Source organism: Gigantopelta aegis, chromosome 9, assembly GCF_016097555.1.
Source record: "Gigantopelta aegis isolate Gae_Host chromosome 9, Gae_host_genome, whole genome shotgun sequence".
NCBI classification, from domain to species: domain Eukaryota; kingdom Metazoa; phylum Mollusca; class Gastropoda; order Neomphalida; family Peltospiridae; genus Gigantopelta; species Gigantopelta aegis.
The window spans coordinates 67,544,614-67,562,562 of record NC_054707.1 but is presented as its reverse complement, the minus strand read 5'-3'; the positions used below and the strand labels follow the sequence as shown (position 1 = coordinate 67,562,562).

The 17,949-nt window shown below is 34.9% G+C and overlaps 1 protein-coding gene across 8 annotated transcripts in view; it reads left to right on the top strand.

The window, feature by feature from the left end:
• LOC121381918 overlaps positions 1-17,949 on the top strand; it is a 66,823-nt gene that overhangs the window by 31,409 nt on the left and 17,465 nt on the right. For 7 of the 8 annotated variants that reach the window (XM_041511335.1, XM_041511334.1, XM_041511341.1 and 4 more), the window contains exons 7-15: positions 93-218; positions 647-673; positions 3,574-3,794; positions 7,459-7,970; positions 8,492-8,681; positions 13,077-13,152; positions 13,661-13,964; positions 14,990-15,086; positions 16,525-16,697. In XM_041511335.1, coding sequence (XP_041367269.1) covers positions 93-218; positions 647-673; positions 3,574-3,794; positions 7,459-7,970; positions 8,492-8,681; positions 13,077-13,152; positions 13,661-13,964; positions 14,990-15,086; positions 16,525-16,697 — 1,726 coding nt within the window. The remainder of the gene's footprint in view (positions 1-92; positions 219-646; positions 674-3,573; positions 3,795-7,458; positions 7,971-8,491; positions 8,682-13,076; positions 13,153-13,660; positions 13,965-14,989; positions 15,087-16,524; positions 16,698-17,949) is intronic. The other variant, XM_041511336.1, reaches the window with a different exon arrangement.

Here is a 17,949-nt window from a genome sequence, read left to right as displayed (position 1 = left end):
ACTGAATGTGTTTACCCTCTGAAAATAAAGAATTTTATTATTATTATTATTATTATATGTTGTTTTAATTGTTTGTTTTGTTTTTTATCTAGATGTCTGGACTGAAGTCGCAGATGCAGCAGGACTCAACTATCATTGAGAATTTTCAGGCTGAAAACAGCAGACTTCAAGCATGCAATGATGATTTGATTGGAAAGATATACAAACTGGAGGGACAGGTCAGCCACTGTTACTCTTTGCTTTTAATTATGTCTCCTCTATGAAGTGTGACAAACCGATTTAATCACCGCGTCTGCAGTAGCTTCATATGAAGTGTAAAGGTTCACAATACAAGCCTCAATCAGCAAATTCAAAATTGGAATAACCTGAAAAGAGGTCATGCCAAAAATATTTTTTTAAATTTGAAGTATCGAGTGAGACCCAAGTCAGCCCATCCATTAGCGATCTTGTAGTATGGCATAATTGACAGCTTATCTGTTAACTGCATTATTGTGACAGCTTGCGTTTTGTCCATGCAAAGTGATTGCCCGTGCATGTTAACATAAAATAATGGTCTATCAAATATATTTTTTAAAACACTTGTTTTTCATCAAACCTCAAACATTTATTTAATTTCTTCTTGTGTTTTCATTAACTTTTTCCACAGGAGCCACATGCTAAACCTGAAAATAATGTGAGTTTAAAATTAAATTTTTTGTTAATGGATAGGTTTCATTACAAAATTGTTACATGTTTTTTGTTTTTTCACTACTGATACATGTAGGTAGTATATGGAACACTGTAGATCCAGAAATGAATGCAATCATAATATTAATGTGAAAATGCGAGTTTGTGTTATTTGCATTAATAACATGACGCATTTATTTCTATGTTTTGTCTATGTTATTAAAACAAAACAAAGATTAAAATTCTAATTTTACCATTTACAGATACAGTTGTAATGGTACATGTATGCTAATGTTTAGCCAGATTTAGGTAACTATACATGTTATGTAAATGGTTGCTGCAAAAACACTAGGGACTAAACAGGTTAATTGATATGTACACAGCCATGTTAGTGACTTGATCTCATTAAAAACTCCTGTAACTCGTATTTAACATTCATTCATTTTAACTTATTTTTGTGCTTATATCCAATTAAGGTTCTAGCACACTGTCCTGGGCACACACCTCAGCTATCTGGGCTGTCTGTCCAGGAAAGTGGGTTAGTTGTTAATTGGTTAGTGGTTAGTGAGAGAGAAGAGGGTGTAGTAGCCTTACACCTACCCATTAAGCCTTTAAGAACTTGCTTAGGGTTGGAACCGGTACCAGGTTGCAAACCCTGTACCTACCAGCCTGTAGTCCAATGGCTTAACCACTGTGCCACCAAGGCCGGTTCACATTTAACAGAAAAGTGTTATTAGGAAAGTAATATTTCAAAGGGAGGCCACTCGCATTAATTTCATGTTGCATTTTAGTCTGCCCACCGTCACTCACATTAATTTAGGGACGCGTTAATTTCAGGATCTACAGTAGTTAATCATTCGAAAAGTAAAACTTTTAAAGCAATAATGCACATGTATATATACAATTTAATTCAAAATTATTACAGTTTCCTGTTTACTTTTGACAAATTATGTACAAGTATATATTAACACATGATATAATTATGGTAAAATTAATTTACTAATTTGTGTTCTTTTTTATTTGTTATATTTTGTTATGATTTGATTTTTATTATTATTTTATTTATTATTATTATTTTGTGTTTAGTTTTGATTTATTTGTTTTCTGTTTTGTTTTTGTTTTTGTTTTATTTTTTATGCTATTATATATTCATATAGTCATAAATTTTGCTAAGTAATCCCTAATAAAAACAGTGACTCCTTATTTACTTGTTGACTCGCAGTTTTGAATTCTGTGAGTCACACTGACTGCAACATATACATTGTATCAAACAATATCTAACAATATCAAACCATGTAGCTACATGATAAATATGAAAATAGTTAAATGAAACAAAATCAGTTTATGTAAAAGTATGAATATTGTAGTAGTGCCAGGAGTGATTATACTATTTTGAAATAATATAATTAATTGTAGGCTCTTCTAAAATATTACCAATAAATACCTTTTAATATGTTATACATGTACATTGATGTATTTTATGTCAGTAGATATATTACATAAGCAGACCAGTCCTAGGAAGGCTATATGGAGAGGGCAGCACAATCTCGAGTGGTGGGAGCCACAAGCCATATTTTTATCTATTTATATAGAGTAGAACACAAAGCTACTTTTCCATTCTTGAGTGGGAGAACCCCCGCCTACCAATGCTCTCCCGGTTCCTATGGGTCTGATCAGACAAATGTCAAGTGACAAAATATGCATTCCAAACCTTATGATTGCTGTTTTATTAGAATGTAAACATTATGCAATATATTTTTAAAACACAGAATAAATCTGGGCAATCCTTTTTTTCTGAGGGACAACCTTAATGTGAGCCCCTACTTACCCTCCAGACAACCAACTGAATAAACTGTAATTTCAGTAAACATGTGCTCAGTTGGAAATGTTAATCTCTTATGTTCATCTGGTCCTCTCAATTTCTAGGTCCACATTTGTGAAAAAGGAAATAACTAAATTAACTTTAGTACACTGAGATGACCCATGCATTTCAAGGTTTAAATAATAAATTTCAATTTGTACGAAAGGGTCGAACACACTGCAATGCTCTAACCAAAAATGAAGTCCGCAGTTTTTTGTTCGATAAATCCTTATATTAACTGATGATGGGTTGAACACGCCCAGGGTCGACTATTAGCCTTCGCTCGAACTAAATTATTGGTCCTGTCTGTGTTATTAGCTATATTTCCCTCGAACTGGTGATCCATCAAATATCAAATGGAAAACCACAGAAAAGGACCAACAATTGCTGTGCTTGCACAGTTGGTTATTACAACCTTTGTATTAATTATTTATGCGGAACAAGCTATAGATAAATTGGATAATTACAATAATAGCCATACAATCCTTTCTTTACCATGCTTGTCATGTTGTTTGTTTAGCGGCTATTGGTAATGATCTTTCAAGTACAGCTAGTGTTCCAATACCTGTTAGATGAACCAGGATACAATTAGTGCACAAAATGGCCTCGGCACGAAGCGTTACTTTGAACACGTCTACAAGACCAGTTTTAAATGAAACAATGGGCGAGTTAATCAGCTGTCATCACTTCAGCAACCACACATTTAATTGCTACCGACAAGGGCTTCTGCATCACATAATTGGAGTAATTTCTAATAAATTCTTTCACTCTGATATTTTGCTATATAACATCTTGATGAAATTTTTAAGTTTGCGGTTACCAAAATAATATGTATCTGATTCAACTTTCGAACTGATGTTACAGAAATATCCGATGTTGACCGAATGGTTCGGTCGAATTACCCGATGGATTGAACACTTTCTCAAGCACCAACTGGGTTCAACTGTATTTTCTTTATTTTGTGACAAGCTAAATAATATATAATGATACTTGTATCATGATATATTATAGCACAAAGTTCTCATGATATTCATGCCTAATTACAGATCTCAGGCCTCGAATCTCAGCAGCAGACGTTTGAGGACAATGTCCAGAGAGAGCGCTGTCAGGCAACTGAAAACATCCGCCGGCTTGAGAACAAACTGCGTCAGGTTCAGGATCTTCTGTTTGCCAAGATCCAGGAAGTGAGCGACAGTCGGGAATCAAATGTTCCGCTGAAAACCGAAATTAAGGCTTTGAAGATTCTTCTAGAAGAGGAGGAGCGAAGGTAACACACCATTTAGTCAACCTTTAGTTGAAAAAGTGGGAGATTTTGTCAAAAAGCAGGAGGTTTTTTAAATGCAGATGATTGGACTCAAAATCACACGTTTTAAAAAAAATTATTACATTTACATAAACACTACACAATGTTGTGTGTGCCTGTCAACCTTGGATTTTCAAATTTAACAAGATATATAAAAATATTTTTTAAAATGAAATTTTTATAATAATTTTATAAAAAAAATTTAAAGGTTAAATATTGTTATTGTGATTGAATACATATTTAAAAAAATAACTCTTCTGTCCAAAAATGTTAAGAACACGAACAAGAAGTTTAATCATCAGTTAATACATTTATGGTATTACACTTACAGGTAAGTCATGTCTGATTTACAAATTGCATCATATCGTATTTGAAACATTACACAAGATTGCCGCAGAGTATGATTCTTAACATTAAGTAAATCCATGAATGGAGGATTGATTAATAGATTTAAGAAAGTGTAGTTATGATGTTAAAATATTGTTTTTGTAAAAAAATAGAAGGAGGTATGTAATAAATACAGCACTTCACATATGTTGTTTTTGCTTCCTATTTATTGCACTTGTTTATTTTGCGCAAGAACATACTATTCGGCCGCTACATGGTCTTGTGGTATATACCTTGATCAAAATGAACTTGTGCAATAAACAGGAAGCAAAAACAACATATGTGAAGTTCTGTATAATTATGTACTTACTAATCATTAGACAAAACTCATTACTAACATTGTATGAAATGTATCGACATTTTACCATTTCCATTAGTAACTGTATGTCCAACATAACCTTTGTTAATAGCACAAAAATATCCTGTGTGCATGACTGAGTGCGTGTGTGCGTGCGTGCATGTGTGTGTGTGTTACTGATGCTAAAAATGTGTGAATGAATTAAAACTTAATGATGTGTTGTCTAACAAAAAATTTTAATTGGTGAAATAACCTTATCAAGCATTTTGTACATAAATAAGCATTTGTGAATTTAAAAAAGATAGGTAAGTATATCTTATATTTTCTGTACAAAAACAATAAGCATTTGTGAATTTAAACCAATAGGTGTGTATACCATGAGAGGTATGGGGTAATAATTTACTTAATCATAAATGTATTACATACTTGAATATAATATAATTATCACTATAAACCATTTGGGATATTTTATGTACTATATTTTTTTAATCTGACAAAAATATTCCAACAAGGTACCTTATTTGATATAAACTAAAAATTCAGATATTTTATTGCAATTACAAAGTCTGAAAATTATATGAAAGTTATAGACGATTTTGAATGTACAATTAAGTGGAATCATATGTTAATTCAAACAAACAAAAATTATTGGGGGGAGGGGGTGATCTCATTTCGATTCAAAGAAGCGTACAGTCAGTTGAATTCCTTCAACAAACATAACCGAGATTGGAAAACCCACTCGGAACACCTCGCCCAAAGTTGTGCTGCTTACAAAAAACCCACTGTCCATGCATAGTTTCTGTAATTTTTTGTATCATTCACATATCAGGAAAAAAAGATAGAGAGGTAGAAAAAAAACCTAATGTTTATTCTAAAATAAATAAATGAAAGTTGGAAGCATTGCTATTGATGTTTTAACATCGTTTGAGCTCTTCCAAATGTGAAATTGGTGTACCGACCAATGTTTGAAAGAAGGCTATAAATGTTTGACAAAATGTCATAAATAGATATTAAGTCAAGTCATAGACAAGCAGAGATTTCCGAACTTGGCCTTGTTTTCACAATGTTAGCAAAGTAAAAATTGCGCGGACTTTGCATTACAGACGACACCACGCATACAAAACATTTTATGAATTCAGAAGTCAACATCACAGAACTCAAAATTGTGAGTCACCTCCAGGCTATTGGGTTTTGATATTGATTCGCACTGTAGGTTTTTTTTACTGTTTCGGACAATTAAGTGGGTGAGTGCAATTCCGCAGCCTTGCTGTAGACTTTATACAAATATTTGTTTTTGAAGGGTGTGATTCCAATCGTACCAGGCCATCATGCCTATCAATTCAGTCTGTGGGGGGGGCCGAAACACTGCATACATTGAACTTTGAATTTTTACAGAATAGTCGGTGGATAGGTAAAAGATAATCAAGACTGAACACCAGGGTTTTATCACCTATGTTTCTAGACTCCCATAATGGGCACCATTCCCCACCATTCTACAGACGCTTTGTCATTTTTTATTCCCAATTTTGGAGTAAAAAATTCCCACTCTGGATGTAAATCTCATTCACTTGACAAACCTTCCCTCCCCAATAACGTTTTGTAATGCACAATAGATATATTTATTTGAATAAACACAAGTACATGTATGTACATATATATAGCATTACTTTTTTAATTCTAACTTGGCTTAATAAGATGTTTTTCAAATCCCAATTTTTGGTAAAATGACGCTAAAATTCCCAATTTCAAAGCCATGGGTGTCAGATCAAATTTTAGAAATAAAATCCTGGAACACATTTACAATTTAAACATAATATACATATTACAGTTATAAGGAACTATTTATGGAGTTTTTATTTGTGTAAAACTGTTGCATAACATTTACTCTGTTCAACACCACTTGTTTTAAGGAATATGATTTTATGAAATCAAAATTCTGTATTTATACACTTGATGGACAAAGATATTTTTCCACACTGTTTACAAATAAGATGAAGAAAGGAAGTCACTTTTTCAACTTTTTCAAAACCAATACTCCTGCATCTAACCACTTAAATGAGACCCTGCAAATCACATTCCTATGTAACATCCTGCTAAATAATGTGAAATAATTAAACAGTTAACTGTTGGGTCAGACAGCTGATGAATTTCTTATGTTATTTATGTATCTTCGTCTGTCTCATTAACTGCTATAAATAAATGCAAATAAAGATTTCCAAACTTACAGAAGCTAGCCAGTCAAGTTAAAATACCAGTGAATTCATTTAAGAATTGACCGCAATTATTTTTTGGTTCATGCAAGTATGAACCGAAAAAACAATGTGCACATTGTATGAGCCCGCGTAGGGGGTTATACAAAAGTAGGCGTGGCTTAAATTTTTTCAGTTCCAGATATGAATGAAAAAAAGTGAGCACCTCTGGACCAATCAGATTGCCGTAAAGTGTATAGATGCAAAGAAAATTTAATTATTTCAATTTATACATATTTATATAATTACCTGAATGTACATCTGTCACATGAAATATGTTATGACCGTACTTGTATATCTATTTTATTAAGTATTGTACTTAAGATGCAGTATCACCTATAGTCCATTTCATCCTCCTACAAAAATTTTTTTTGTAAATAATTTCAGTTTGGTTTGACGTAAGAAGAAAAGTAAAAGCATTTTGGAAATAACAAAAAATACTACATGCATTATTGTATGAAATTTAGAAAACAGTCAGTTCAGAAATAAATAACTTGTAGTAAATTCCGTAGTATAATTTATAAAAAGGCATTCCTTGTGGGAAGAACTATAAAAGAGGGTGTGGGTTGTTTTTTGGTGTATTTGTTGTTGTTGTTTTTTTGGGGGGGTTGGGGGGATTAATGTCTGTTAGCAATATTTATTTTTCAACAACCTGGTAATACTTTATTAATACTGCTGATATTATGTTTTTCAGACTCACACGAACTCTAGCATCCCCAACAAAGGTACATGCAAGTAACCTGCCTATATCGCCCAGAATTACGGAATCATTTCCATCAAGGCCAACTGAAGACAAGAAGCCTTCGACGCCCAGGAGTAGGTCAAACTCTCTGCCCACATCTCTGCCCACACCTCAGACTACTACAGCTCCAGTATCCCAGCCTGTCAACACATACAGCTACATGCCAGACTTCATGTCTTCCCCAGCGTTCGCTCCGATGACGTCGGACCCCGTGTACGACTCGTATGGCTACAGTACAGGAGCCCATGCAGGCTACGAAGAGGATTTCGCAGCGTCGTACACGCCCATGTATGTAGACCCTTGTGAGCCGGTTACATCTGCGGAGTCCACATCCCGGTACACGTATGAACGGACGCCCAATGTAAACCGCCTGCTCCTGGAACAGTCGCCGCAGAACTCGCCAAAAGACAATGACCCCAGCAGTTCAGCCAACAGTAAGGGTTTGAGGGCCAAGTCAGCTCCAGGTGAGAATGCTGGTTTGTTCTGGATTTAGCTCAAGTGGGTTGAGTGTTTGTTTGAGGTGCTCGCAGGATCGAACCACCTCAGTGGGTCTATTCATTGGGATTTTTATTCACCACAACTGGTCAAAGGCCATGGTATGTGCTTTCCTGTCTGTGTGAAAGTGCATATGAAAGATCCCTTGATGCATTAGGAAAAATGTAGCGGGTTTCCTCTGATTACTATATGCCAGAATTACCAAATGTTTGACATCTAATAGCCATTGATTAATAAATCAATGTGCTCTAGTGGTGTTGTCAAACAAAACAAACAAATTTTTGGTTAATTGTAAGTTAGTTTGCGTGATTTTAGCTGAATTATTTTTGCACAACGAGTCATAGTGTAAGAACTTTGGTATGTTCTTATTAATGGAAACTGTTTTTGGTTTGTGTTTTTAATGTTATAAGAATTTTATTTGTTATGTTATTACTAATGTTATTTGTTTCTGTTTTGTCTTTCATGACTGATTTTCACTTTTCTCATTCAGCCAATGCCTCTGCAAGGACTGGTATCAGTCTGGTGCCATCATCGCTTGGCACAGGCCGGGACTACTTTGATGAGATGTTTCAAGACCTGCAGAGAGACACGCTGTACACTGCAGTGAGGCCCAAGAGCTCCCCGACTGGCCATCAACCCTACAGCAGCACCACTCACGATTACACCACTTCAACCAGCAGGTAGGAGATAGCACTTCCTTTTCATTTTATTTTATTTAAACTTATGTTCGTGCTTATATCCAATTAAGGTTCAAGCACACTGTCCTGGACATGCATCTCAGTTATCTGGGCTGTCTGTCCAGGACAGTGGGTTAGTTGTTAGTGGTTAGTGAGAGAGAAGAGAGTGTAGTGGTCTTACACCTACCTATTGAGTTGTTAAAATTCGCTCTTAGTGGGGGCCGGTACCGGGCAGCAAACCCAGTGCCTACCAGCCTTATGTCCAATGGCTTAACCACGACACCACTGAGACCGGTAATAGCACTTCCACTTCAGCTTGTAGTACCATCTTTACTACTTACTACTTACAATATGTACTGTCATTAATGCAACTTACAGTATTGTTTTACAGTTTATTACATACCTATTCAACCTTACTATAGTGATAAAAACATTAATTTTCAAACTGTGTGATAAATTTATCATGTATCTCACATATGTGTGACCAGGACCAGAACCTTTTTTTATGGAAAATTTCCTTTTTATTATTACTGGAGTTACTTGTTACTGATGTCTTATGTTTTACAAATATATTATGTCTTATATAATTTACAAATTTTATTGCAAATTTACACTAAATGACAGATTGCTGCAGAGTATGATTCTTAATGTAAATCCATGAAAGGAGAGAGTGATCATACATTTAAGAAAGTGTAGTTATGTCATATAGTTTAATGTTAAATTAAAAACCGTTTTTGTAACAATAAAAGAAGGTATGTATTGTATAGAGAACTTCACATACATTGTTTTCACTTGCTATTTATTGCATGAGTTTATTTTACGCAAGAACATACCACTCAATTGGTATATGGTCTTGTGGTATATATTCTTGCAAAAAATAAACACTGAAGTTTTGTATATTTATAGTACCATGGTGCCATTGTTAAATTATAGCTTACATGTAGTTATAGTACTGTCATTACAATTTATAGAACTTTTGATGATCAAAAGAAAGTATACTGGTCAGTTTTTAGAAACGGTAAGTTGATGTAAATATTGTATTTCAAAAGTACAATCATTTGGTCAGATATGAACACTGTATACACAATCATTTCTATCAGATATGGGACCCACCCTAGCGAATTCAGTCACATGTCGCAAAAAAACTAAATTAAGACTTATACTGGTATGCATATTCTTAACCTGTAGTCTCAGCTTCAGTGTGGTGCAAACATTAATACCGGTATATATATTGATTTTTGACGGAGTTTGAGAAAAATATTTTTGGTCATATATAAGTCTTAGATCATTATTTTGAGATAATGGCCGCCGAAGATAAGGTCCTGGATTTTGATGACTGATATCAAAACACTATAGCAACAATATATTTAAAAAAACGGTACAGCTCTCAAATTTTGCACACATCAAGTTGAAGTCATGAGCTACATGAATAGGTTTTGTAGGTTCAGGGTGGTTAAATACAATAGAATTAAATAATTTAATACAGAGTGAAAAAAATACTGAAAAATATTTTACAAAATTATGAGCCATATAAGCTCCACATTATAAATTAAGCAGGAAAATCCAGTAGATACTAAATTTCTAAAATAATAAGTCAAACACAATATACAGAGTGAAACTATTATTATTATAACTTTTAGATAGATTTAACATTCTGATTCCAGAGAGAATCCATGGAAGGTTGTGTGTGGGTTTTGTTGTGTGGTTTTTTTTTTGGGGGGGGGGGGTTCCCTTTTCTTTTTTTTTCTTTTTTTTTTACTTGAAATAAATAACATCATTTCCCTAAAGTCACACCCAGGGTTACTCGGGAAAACATTTTGGTTTGGAATTCTGTCTGCGTCAAGGGGCGGGATGTAGCCCAGTGGTAAAGTGTTCGCTTGATGTGCAGTCAGTCTAGGATCGATCCCTGTTGGTGGACACATTGGGCTATTTCTCGTTCTAGCCAGTGCTCTACAACTGGTATAACAAAGGCTGTGGTGTGTACTATACTGTCTGTGGGATGGTGCATATAAAAGATCCCTTGCTGCTAATCGAAACGAGTAGTTCATGAAGTGGTGACAGTGGGTTTCCTCTCTCAGTATCTGTGTGGTCCTTAACCATATGTCTGATGCCATATAACCATAAATAAAATGTGTTGAGTGCATCGTTAAATAAAACATTTCCTTCCTTCTGTCCCCATCATCATGATTGTCATTATCCCAGGAATAATTGGAAATTACATTTGTCCACTCATTAACTGAATTGGCTTCACTTAAATTTAGATTGTTCAGCTCATTAAAAGCTCTCGCAAGAAGTGCATCTTCTTTACTGACTTTAAAATCATCAAAAAGTAAAATAACAGATTGGAATGTTAGATAAATTCACATTTAAAAATTGCTATTCAAACAAAAAACATAGGCGCAGCCATTTTTTCTTCTTCTACCTTTGTATTTTCCTTTGACGAACCACTAAGCTTGAATGCTTCGATACCCAGAAAGCTGTAGTGACCATGTCAGTGACCAATTAAAGGTCATATATTAATTAGCATAGATGTCTGTCTAGTAACAAACTGGTTTGTGTATTGTCAGTTTTCGATTACTATTGTCTTACAGCTAAGACATACCAATATGTCACTGAAAGGATGTTGTAGAGGAATTATTTTAGCACAATTTGATACCAAATATGAAGCTATTCACCAAATGGTTACCGCCCAAATGAATAATAACCACAACTAAAAATTGTAATAAAAAGTATTTAGAAGTTATTAAATTAAATGAGAGTAGTTTGAAATAATAACTTAAACATGTGGGTACTGTTTTCTGTCAGAATTGCAATTTTGACCAGGTAGTGTATTTTTTTACTAATTGATTCATTACGCAAAATCGTCAGCTGCGACATGTGACTAATTTTACCAGAATGGGTCACATATGTGCAACACAGTTCAAACGGCACTAAGGATAAAATATGCAATTTCACATAAACATACTAAGTCTTTCTTTTAACCCTCAAGTTAGTACTGTCATAACAACTTATAGTACTGTGATTACAGTTTATAGGACTGTCACTACAGCTTATGTTATTGTTGTTACAGCTCATAATACTGTCACAACCACTTATAGAAGTAAATGTCAATATACATCTTACATATAGTACTGTCACAACAACTTATAGTCCTTTTACAAAACGGTCACTTCAATTTATAGCCTTGACATCCATGGATGTAACTCGGAGGCTGTTATCCAGACATACCTTATTAGTTTGAGAAAATATGTTTATATCTTTGAATTATTCAGTGTTTGAGATTAAGAGACGGGATCTAGCTTAGTCAGTAGAGTGCTAGCCTGAGGTACTTGTGTTGTAGGATCGAACCACCTCAGTGGACCAATTTTCTGATGGGGCTTTTTCTGCCCCAACCAGTGTCCCACAACTGGTACATTACAGGCTGTGGTATGTGCTGTCCTGTCAGTGGGAAAGTGCATACAAAAGATCCCTTGCTGCTAATGGAAAAATGTAGCTGGTTTCCCCTAAGACTATATGTCAAAAATTACCAAATGTTTGGCATCCAGTATTGCCTATGATTAATAAATCAATGTGCTCTAGTGGTGTTGTTGAAACAAACTTTACTTTTTACTTTTTGTTTGAGATTATGCTAACTAGAATTTTTATTTCTAATTTAATAATGTTATAAAATACATGACATTGATGTGATCATACAGCTAATCCTTGCTGACACTAATAATAGCTAAATATACCGTACTTTTAATAACATGGTCCAGTTAACTTCATAATATGCTCTTTGTTTGGAGATTACATGTAATGTGAATCAGAACCCACGGTGTCTAGTTTTTTAATTCGGGGTGGAGGGTGTATAGAGTCATATATGTAAACCTATTGTGAAAATGTTATTTTATCATTATGAATATTGCAGATATATTTGTTTAGGCTACTTGTACTTGAAAAAAACTAATAAAAAGAACAGTTTATTAAATTATTGACCAGCAACAAGTAAGGAGAGACCTGCGATCAAGAACTTGTACATTGTTGGAACAAATCTCGTAAGCCTGTGCGTGTATTATGTGTGTGTTATATCTGATTAACTGTTTGAACTGTTTTCTGTGTGTTATCAGTAGAGGAATTAGTCCAGTCAGTTCGGCACATTGAACAATCTTAATGGACAGGTTGTAACAAAAGAACAGCAGAAAAAACCCACCCTATGAGGTTAGATGTACATAGTAACATGGTTTGTCTTAACCTCTACATTGGTAACTGGCAAGTACCCTGCTGAATTACTGTGCAGAGCAGCTAATCTCGGTTGTTGTTGGGTCTTATATTATATCACTTTATGTGTTTGGTGGCACTGTGATCGATGTGTACTTGACGTAATATTACTGTAACCTTTTTCATGGCTTCTCCCATCAGTTCTATTGGTGACATCAAGATTCTTGAAGTCAATCAGGATGGCAAGTTTATTCGGCTCTTCAATGATGGTGCTCAGGTATGTATGTAGGCCTATATAATTATATCTTTGTTTAATGCGTTTGTCAGCTGGTTACATGAATTTGAAAATATTAAAAAAAAAAAAATTGTTGTCCATGATAAACAAGATTACTGGCCTTTTTATATTTCTAATGGCAAGAAACATTGAAACAAGTATTAGTAATAAGATTTTTGTGGAAACCAAATTTATTGTTCTTTTATGTTTTAATTTAACCATGTCTATATCCTGTATATCTCAACAAACTGTTAATTAGTAGTCAGTTTTATTTGTTTTACCCAGATGAATACTTTTGGTGCAGTGTTTTAGTCTAGATTTTTGTTCCAGACAAATTTTATATGTGACATTGTCTTTCCACCAATCATTTTTTCCCCTTGAAGTGCACCCTTTCTGTTTACACTAACAGAACTCTCCAACTCCACATCCTTGTTCTTGACTGTTTGGTCAGTTTTATTTCCTTTTACTCACACTTACCTATTGTTTGACCTTCTGTATATTTTTATGTCAGGAAATTGAAATTGGCAATTACATGATCCAACAAAACGTTGGCGGTCATCCGGTGGCAGTGTATCGATTTCCACCCCGCGTGAAGTTTGCAGGAAATACCACGATCACGGTGCATTCTGGGATGAACGACGTCATACTTCACCAGCCACCGAAGGATTTTGTCTGGAAGGAACAGCTAAAATGGGGTACTGGGCCCGAGTGTACCACTATTCTGTGTCGACCGTGTGGACAGGCCATAGCCTGGACGACTGCTGCCCACCGGTTTACACGCGATCCTTGTGAGGAGATGCAAAAAGGACGAGCAGGTCAGTGTTGTACATGTTTTTCCCAAAACAAGTCACTCACACAGAGGGTGATGACACTTAACTGTCACAAGTATGTCTGTAGAGCACAGAGAGTAGATATGGGGTTTCTTGTACCAACTTGACTGAATTAGCCAGCCCTAGGGCTAGACGATTTCTAAATATTTCTGACGTCAAAACTCATGTTTTGATGCAACTGATTTTCGTAACTCGTCTCTTTTTTTTTCTTCTTCAGAATTCTATTAAGTTATTTCTTTGCAAAGTTGCCATTTCATGTTGAATCATTGTTTTAAAATATTTTTACAAATTAATATTTTCATAATTTGAACTGTAATTTTACATTTGTACATAAGTGAAGTATTACCAGTATGGGTCAAGAATAAACAAACTTTAGACTTTGTTTACTGATGTTTTGTTGTAATTAAGTGGGCAAGAAATAGAATCAATCACCAATGTGAGGTATAGATAAGGCAGTTCCAACCTGCGGGAAAAACGATTATTAGTAAGGTCCTCAGTAAACCTGTAGGTTGGAATTGCCTTATCTATACCTCAAAACAGTGATAGATTCTATTAGTATTGTATATTGCTACAAAATTATTAATTAAATATGAAATAATTGGAATATATACATTTATAGCAATAAGAACATTGTTTTTAATCTCTGAGATTGATTTGATGTCACTGTGTTTTGGAAATTTGGCATAATTTCACATGTACTTGAGAGTTTCATTTCACCAACTGTATAATGAATTGATGTTTGGTAAGATGAGACTTGCTTTTTTATCTATATTTGTTAATGAATATTTATTGAGGATAAAAATTTAATTATGAATGTTGATATATAGTTACATAACTTAACTATTGATGTAAATAAACAGTTAAAATAAAATAATTGAAAAATGTATTGAAGTTGATAAATATTAAAATGTAAATGAATTTGAAGTTTATGGGTGTTGGCAAATGACTGAAATGCAGTAAATTATGGACATTGATTGGTGATTAACACAGATCCTTGTGTTCTCGTGTAGGTGGATCTGTTGAAAGTGACAGTCTGGCTGGGGGGGATGAGAGGTTGGTGGAGGTGAACATGGACAGACCACAACTGGAACCAGTCTATTTGAAGAGGTAAAACAATCTATTACAGAAAATTAATCATTCAGTTATGATTATTTGTTGCCAAAGTTACTGGTTTAAAATGGCTATAGATATTGCCAGAGGTGAGCTTTTTTTCCCCATGGCAAAAATATTTTAAAATTGTAATACATGCCTTCTTCTTTCTTTTTTTCATCCATCCTGCCATTCAAACATCTTCCACCCATACATCTATCCATTAATGCCTCAACCTAGTGACCTATTCATACATTCATCCACCCATCTATCCATTCATCCATTCAATATAACCATCTGTATGTTCACCTGTCGTTCCATACATTCATCTATTTATCCATGTGACACTTCCATCCATCCATCCATCCAACAGGGGTGGGTCAGCTGTTTTCCTCTCATGGAACATTGCTTTTCCTTGCATTTTAATTCGTCCTTCCATTCATAGATCCATCCATCCCATCCCATCAATCCTTCCATCCACCCATTCATCACCCACCCATCCATCCTTTCATCTGCATATCTGTCTGTACACCTGTCAGTCCACCCATCCTTTGTTCCATTCATTCATCTATATGTCCATCTATCTATCTGCGACCAGCCATCCAGCCATTCAATCTTTAAATTAATTTGTGCATCCATCTAGTCAGCTCCGCAAGGCTCAATGGGTAGGTGTAAACCACTTGCACTGACCAGTGTTCCATAACTGGTTCAACAAAGGCCATGGTTTGTGCTATCCTGCCTGTGGGAAGCGCAAATAAAAGATCCCTTGCTGCTAATCGGAAAGAGTAGCCCATGTAGTGGCGACAGCGGGTCTCCTCTCAAAATCTGTGTGGTCCTTAACCATATGTCTGATGCCATATAACCGTAAATAAAATATGTTGAGCGTGTCGTTAAATAAAACATTTCTTTCTTTCTTTCCATCTAGTCATCTGTTAATTTTTAGTGTTTCTAAACATTCATTCATCTTTAATGTCATGCAGTCAATGAAATGTTTTTAAAAGGTTAAATGAAGAGCAATGTAAAACTTGTTCCATGATTGGGTGTTCCTAAATTGATCTTTGCTCATTGTGATTTGTCAAGGGAAATAGACTCAGTCTGTGGTGTTTATTTTAATAAGAAGATTTTCTGTCACATAATTAGTTTACAGGACATTTGTTGATGGTATGGATAGATGGTTATTGGGAAGATGGTAGTGTAAAGTTGAGGCAGTGTATTAGATTACTAAAATTCCAGAAGGAGCAATTCATAATAAGTCATTCATTTTGTAAGCTTACTTCATTAAGCACTCGTCTTTGTTTACCACACATGAAATGTAATTTACATCTTTCATAAGAATTTTCTATACAGCTCTTGTAAATCGATGCACATTTAACAGTGTAATTAAATATCAATTATAGAATTCATTTTTAACAGTGCAGTTTGGGTTAATCATAGATAAGTGTGTTGTTTTTATTAGAGAGAAGCAGCAGCGACCAACTTTGAACCCAACACGTCATCCACACGGTACATCTGAAAATATAACTACACATCCACACACTGGGCAGGCACGACCTCTCATCTTCGGCAATGACAACAGCACGAACAGTCGACAGAGCAGATCTCAGTCAATGAGGCCGGATCCTATCCCAGGTACACTGAGTTCTGTATTGATAAGCATGGACCCATCTTCTGGCTTTTGTATTCATTGATACCGTATATCGCTGTGTATTAGCCGACTCCATGCATTAGCCGACCCCCTAGTTTCACCCTCCAAATCGGCTTTAAAATTATAGACCTTATATATAAGCCGACCCCCCTATATAAAACTAACCAAGTCAGATGTCTGTGTGCTCTACAAAATGACAAAGTACATCTGGTTTCAAACGTCATTTGTCACAGCAAACTTATCCGGAAGCAGTAGCCGATTTCTATTTATAGAAACGGTGTCCGGTTAATTTATTTCTCGTAAAATATAAGTACCAAGATAGCGAAATATACCTAAACATTCTTGATTGCAGCCACATGTTAAAAACACAGTGACTGTTTGCATTGTTGATTGTGCTAATCGGTCTTTTCATTACTAGTAGGCTATACCCTACCATACCCAACCACCCGTGTCGATTAATCCCAAGCCGACAAACAAAACAAATGTAGCTGGAACAATTAACGTGTTCACCGGTTTAGTAAGCAGTTTTGTAATGACACGTGACCTGCGAAGTTTTCCGAAATTGTTTTGATCGGTCACCATTTATTGTTGTTTAAACAGATAAATATTACTAAATAACTTTTAAACACCAACATTTATTAAAGATGAACATATATATACAATTTTAATATCTTTTATTTGTAATAGCTTGTGTTAAAATGCAATATTAAACCTTTATGAAAGCGGAAATGCAGAGCACAATAATGACAATAGATCGAGTTGAGCCGTGACGTCACTATTCTAACTACATTTCCAATAAAATGTTGACTCCTTAGATAAGCCGACCCCAGCCTTTGACTTGATAAATTTTGTATCAAAAAGTCGGCTAATACACAGCGATATACGGTAGTATGTAAACAAAAATATATGGTTATCTGCTAATTACAAGGTTGGCTTGTTTGCATGTAATAATATATTCTTTTATTCATGCATTTTTAGGTCACCTGAGTTGAAGGCTCAAGTGACCCATTGTGATCCGTTTCCGTCCATCGTTGTGCGTAAACTTTTTACATTTTCAACTCCTTCTCCAAATCTACTTGACCAATTCCAACCTAATTGTGTGAAAAGCTTCCGTAGCACATGGAGAAACAAATTTGTGAATTTGGTCATTCTTACCCCCAGGAGCGTAGGAGAGACCAAAAGGGGGGAAATTAAAACTATTCTTCTCTACATCCACAAATGATCTAACTGAATAGT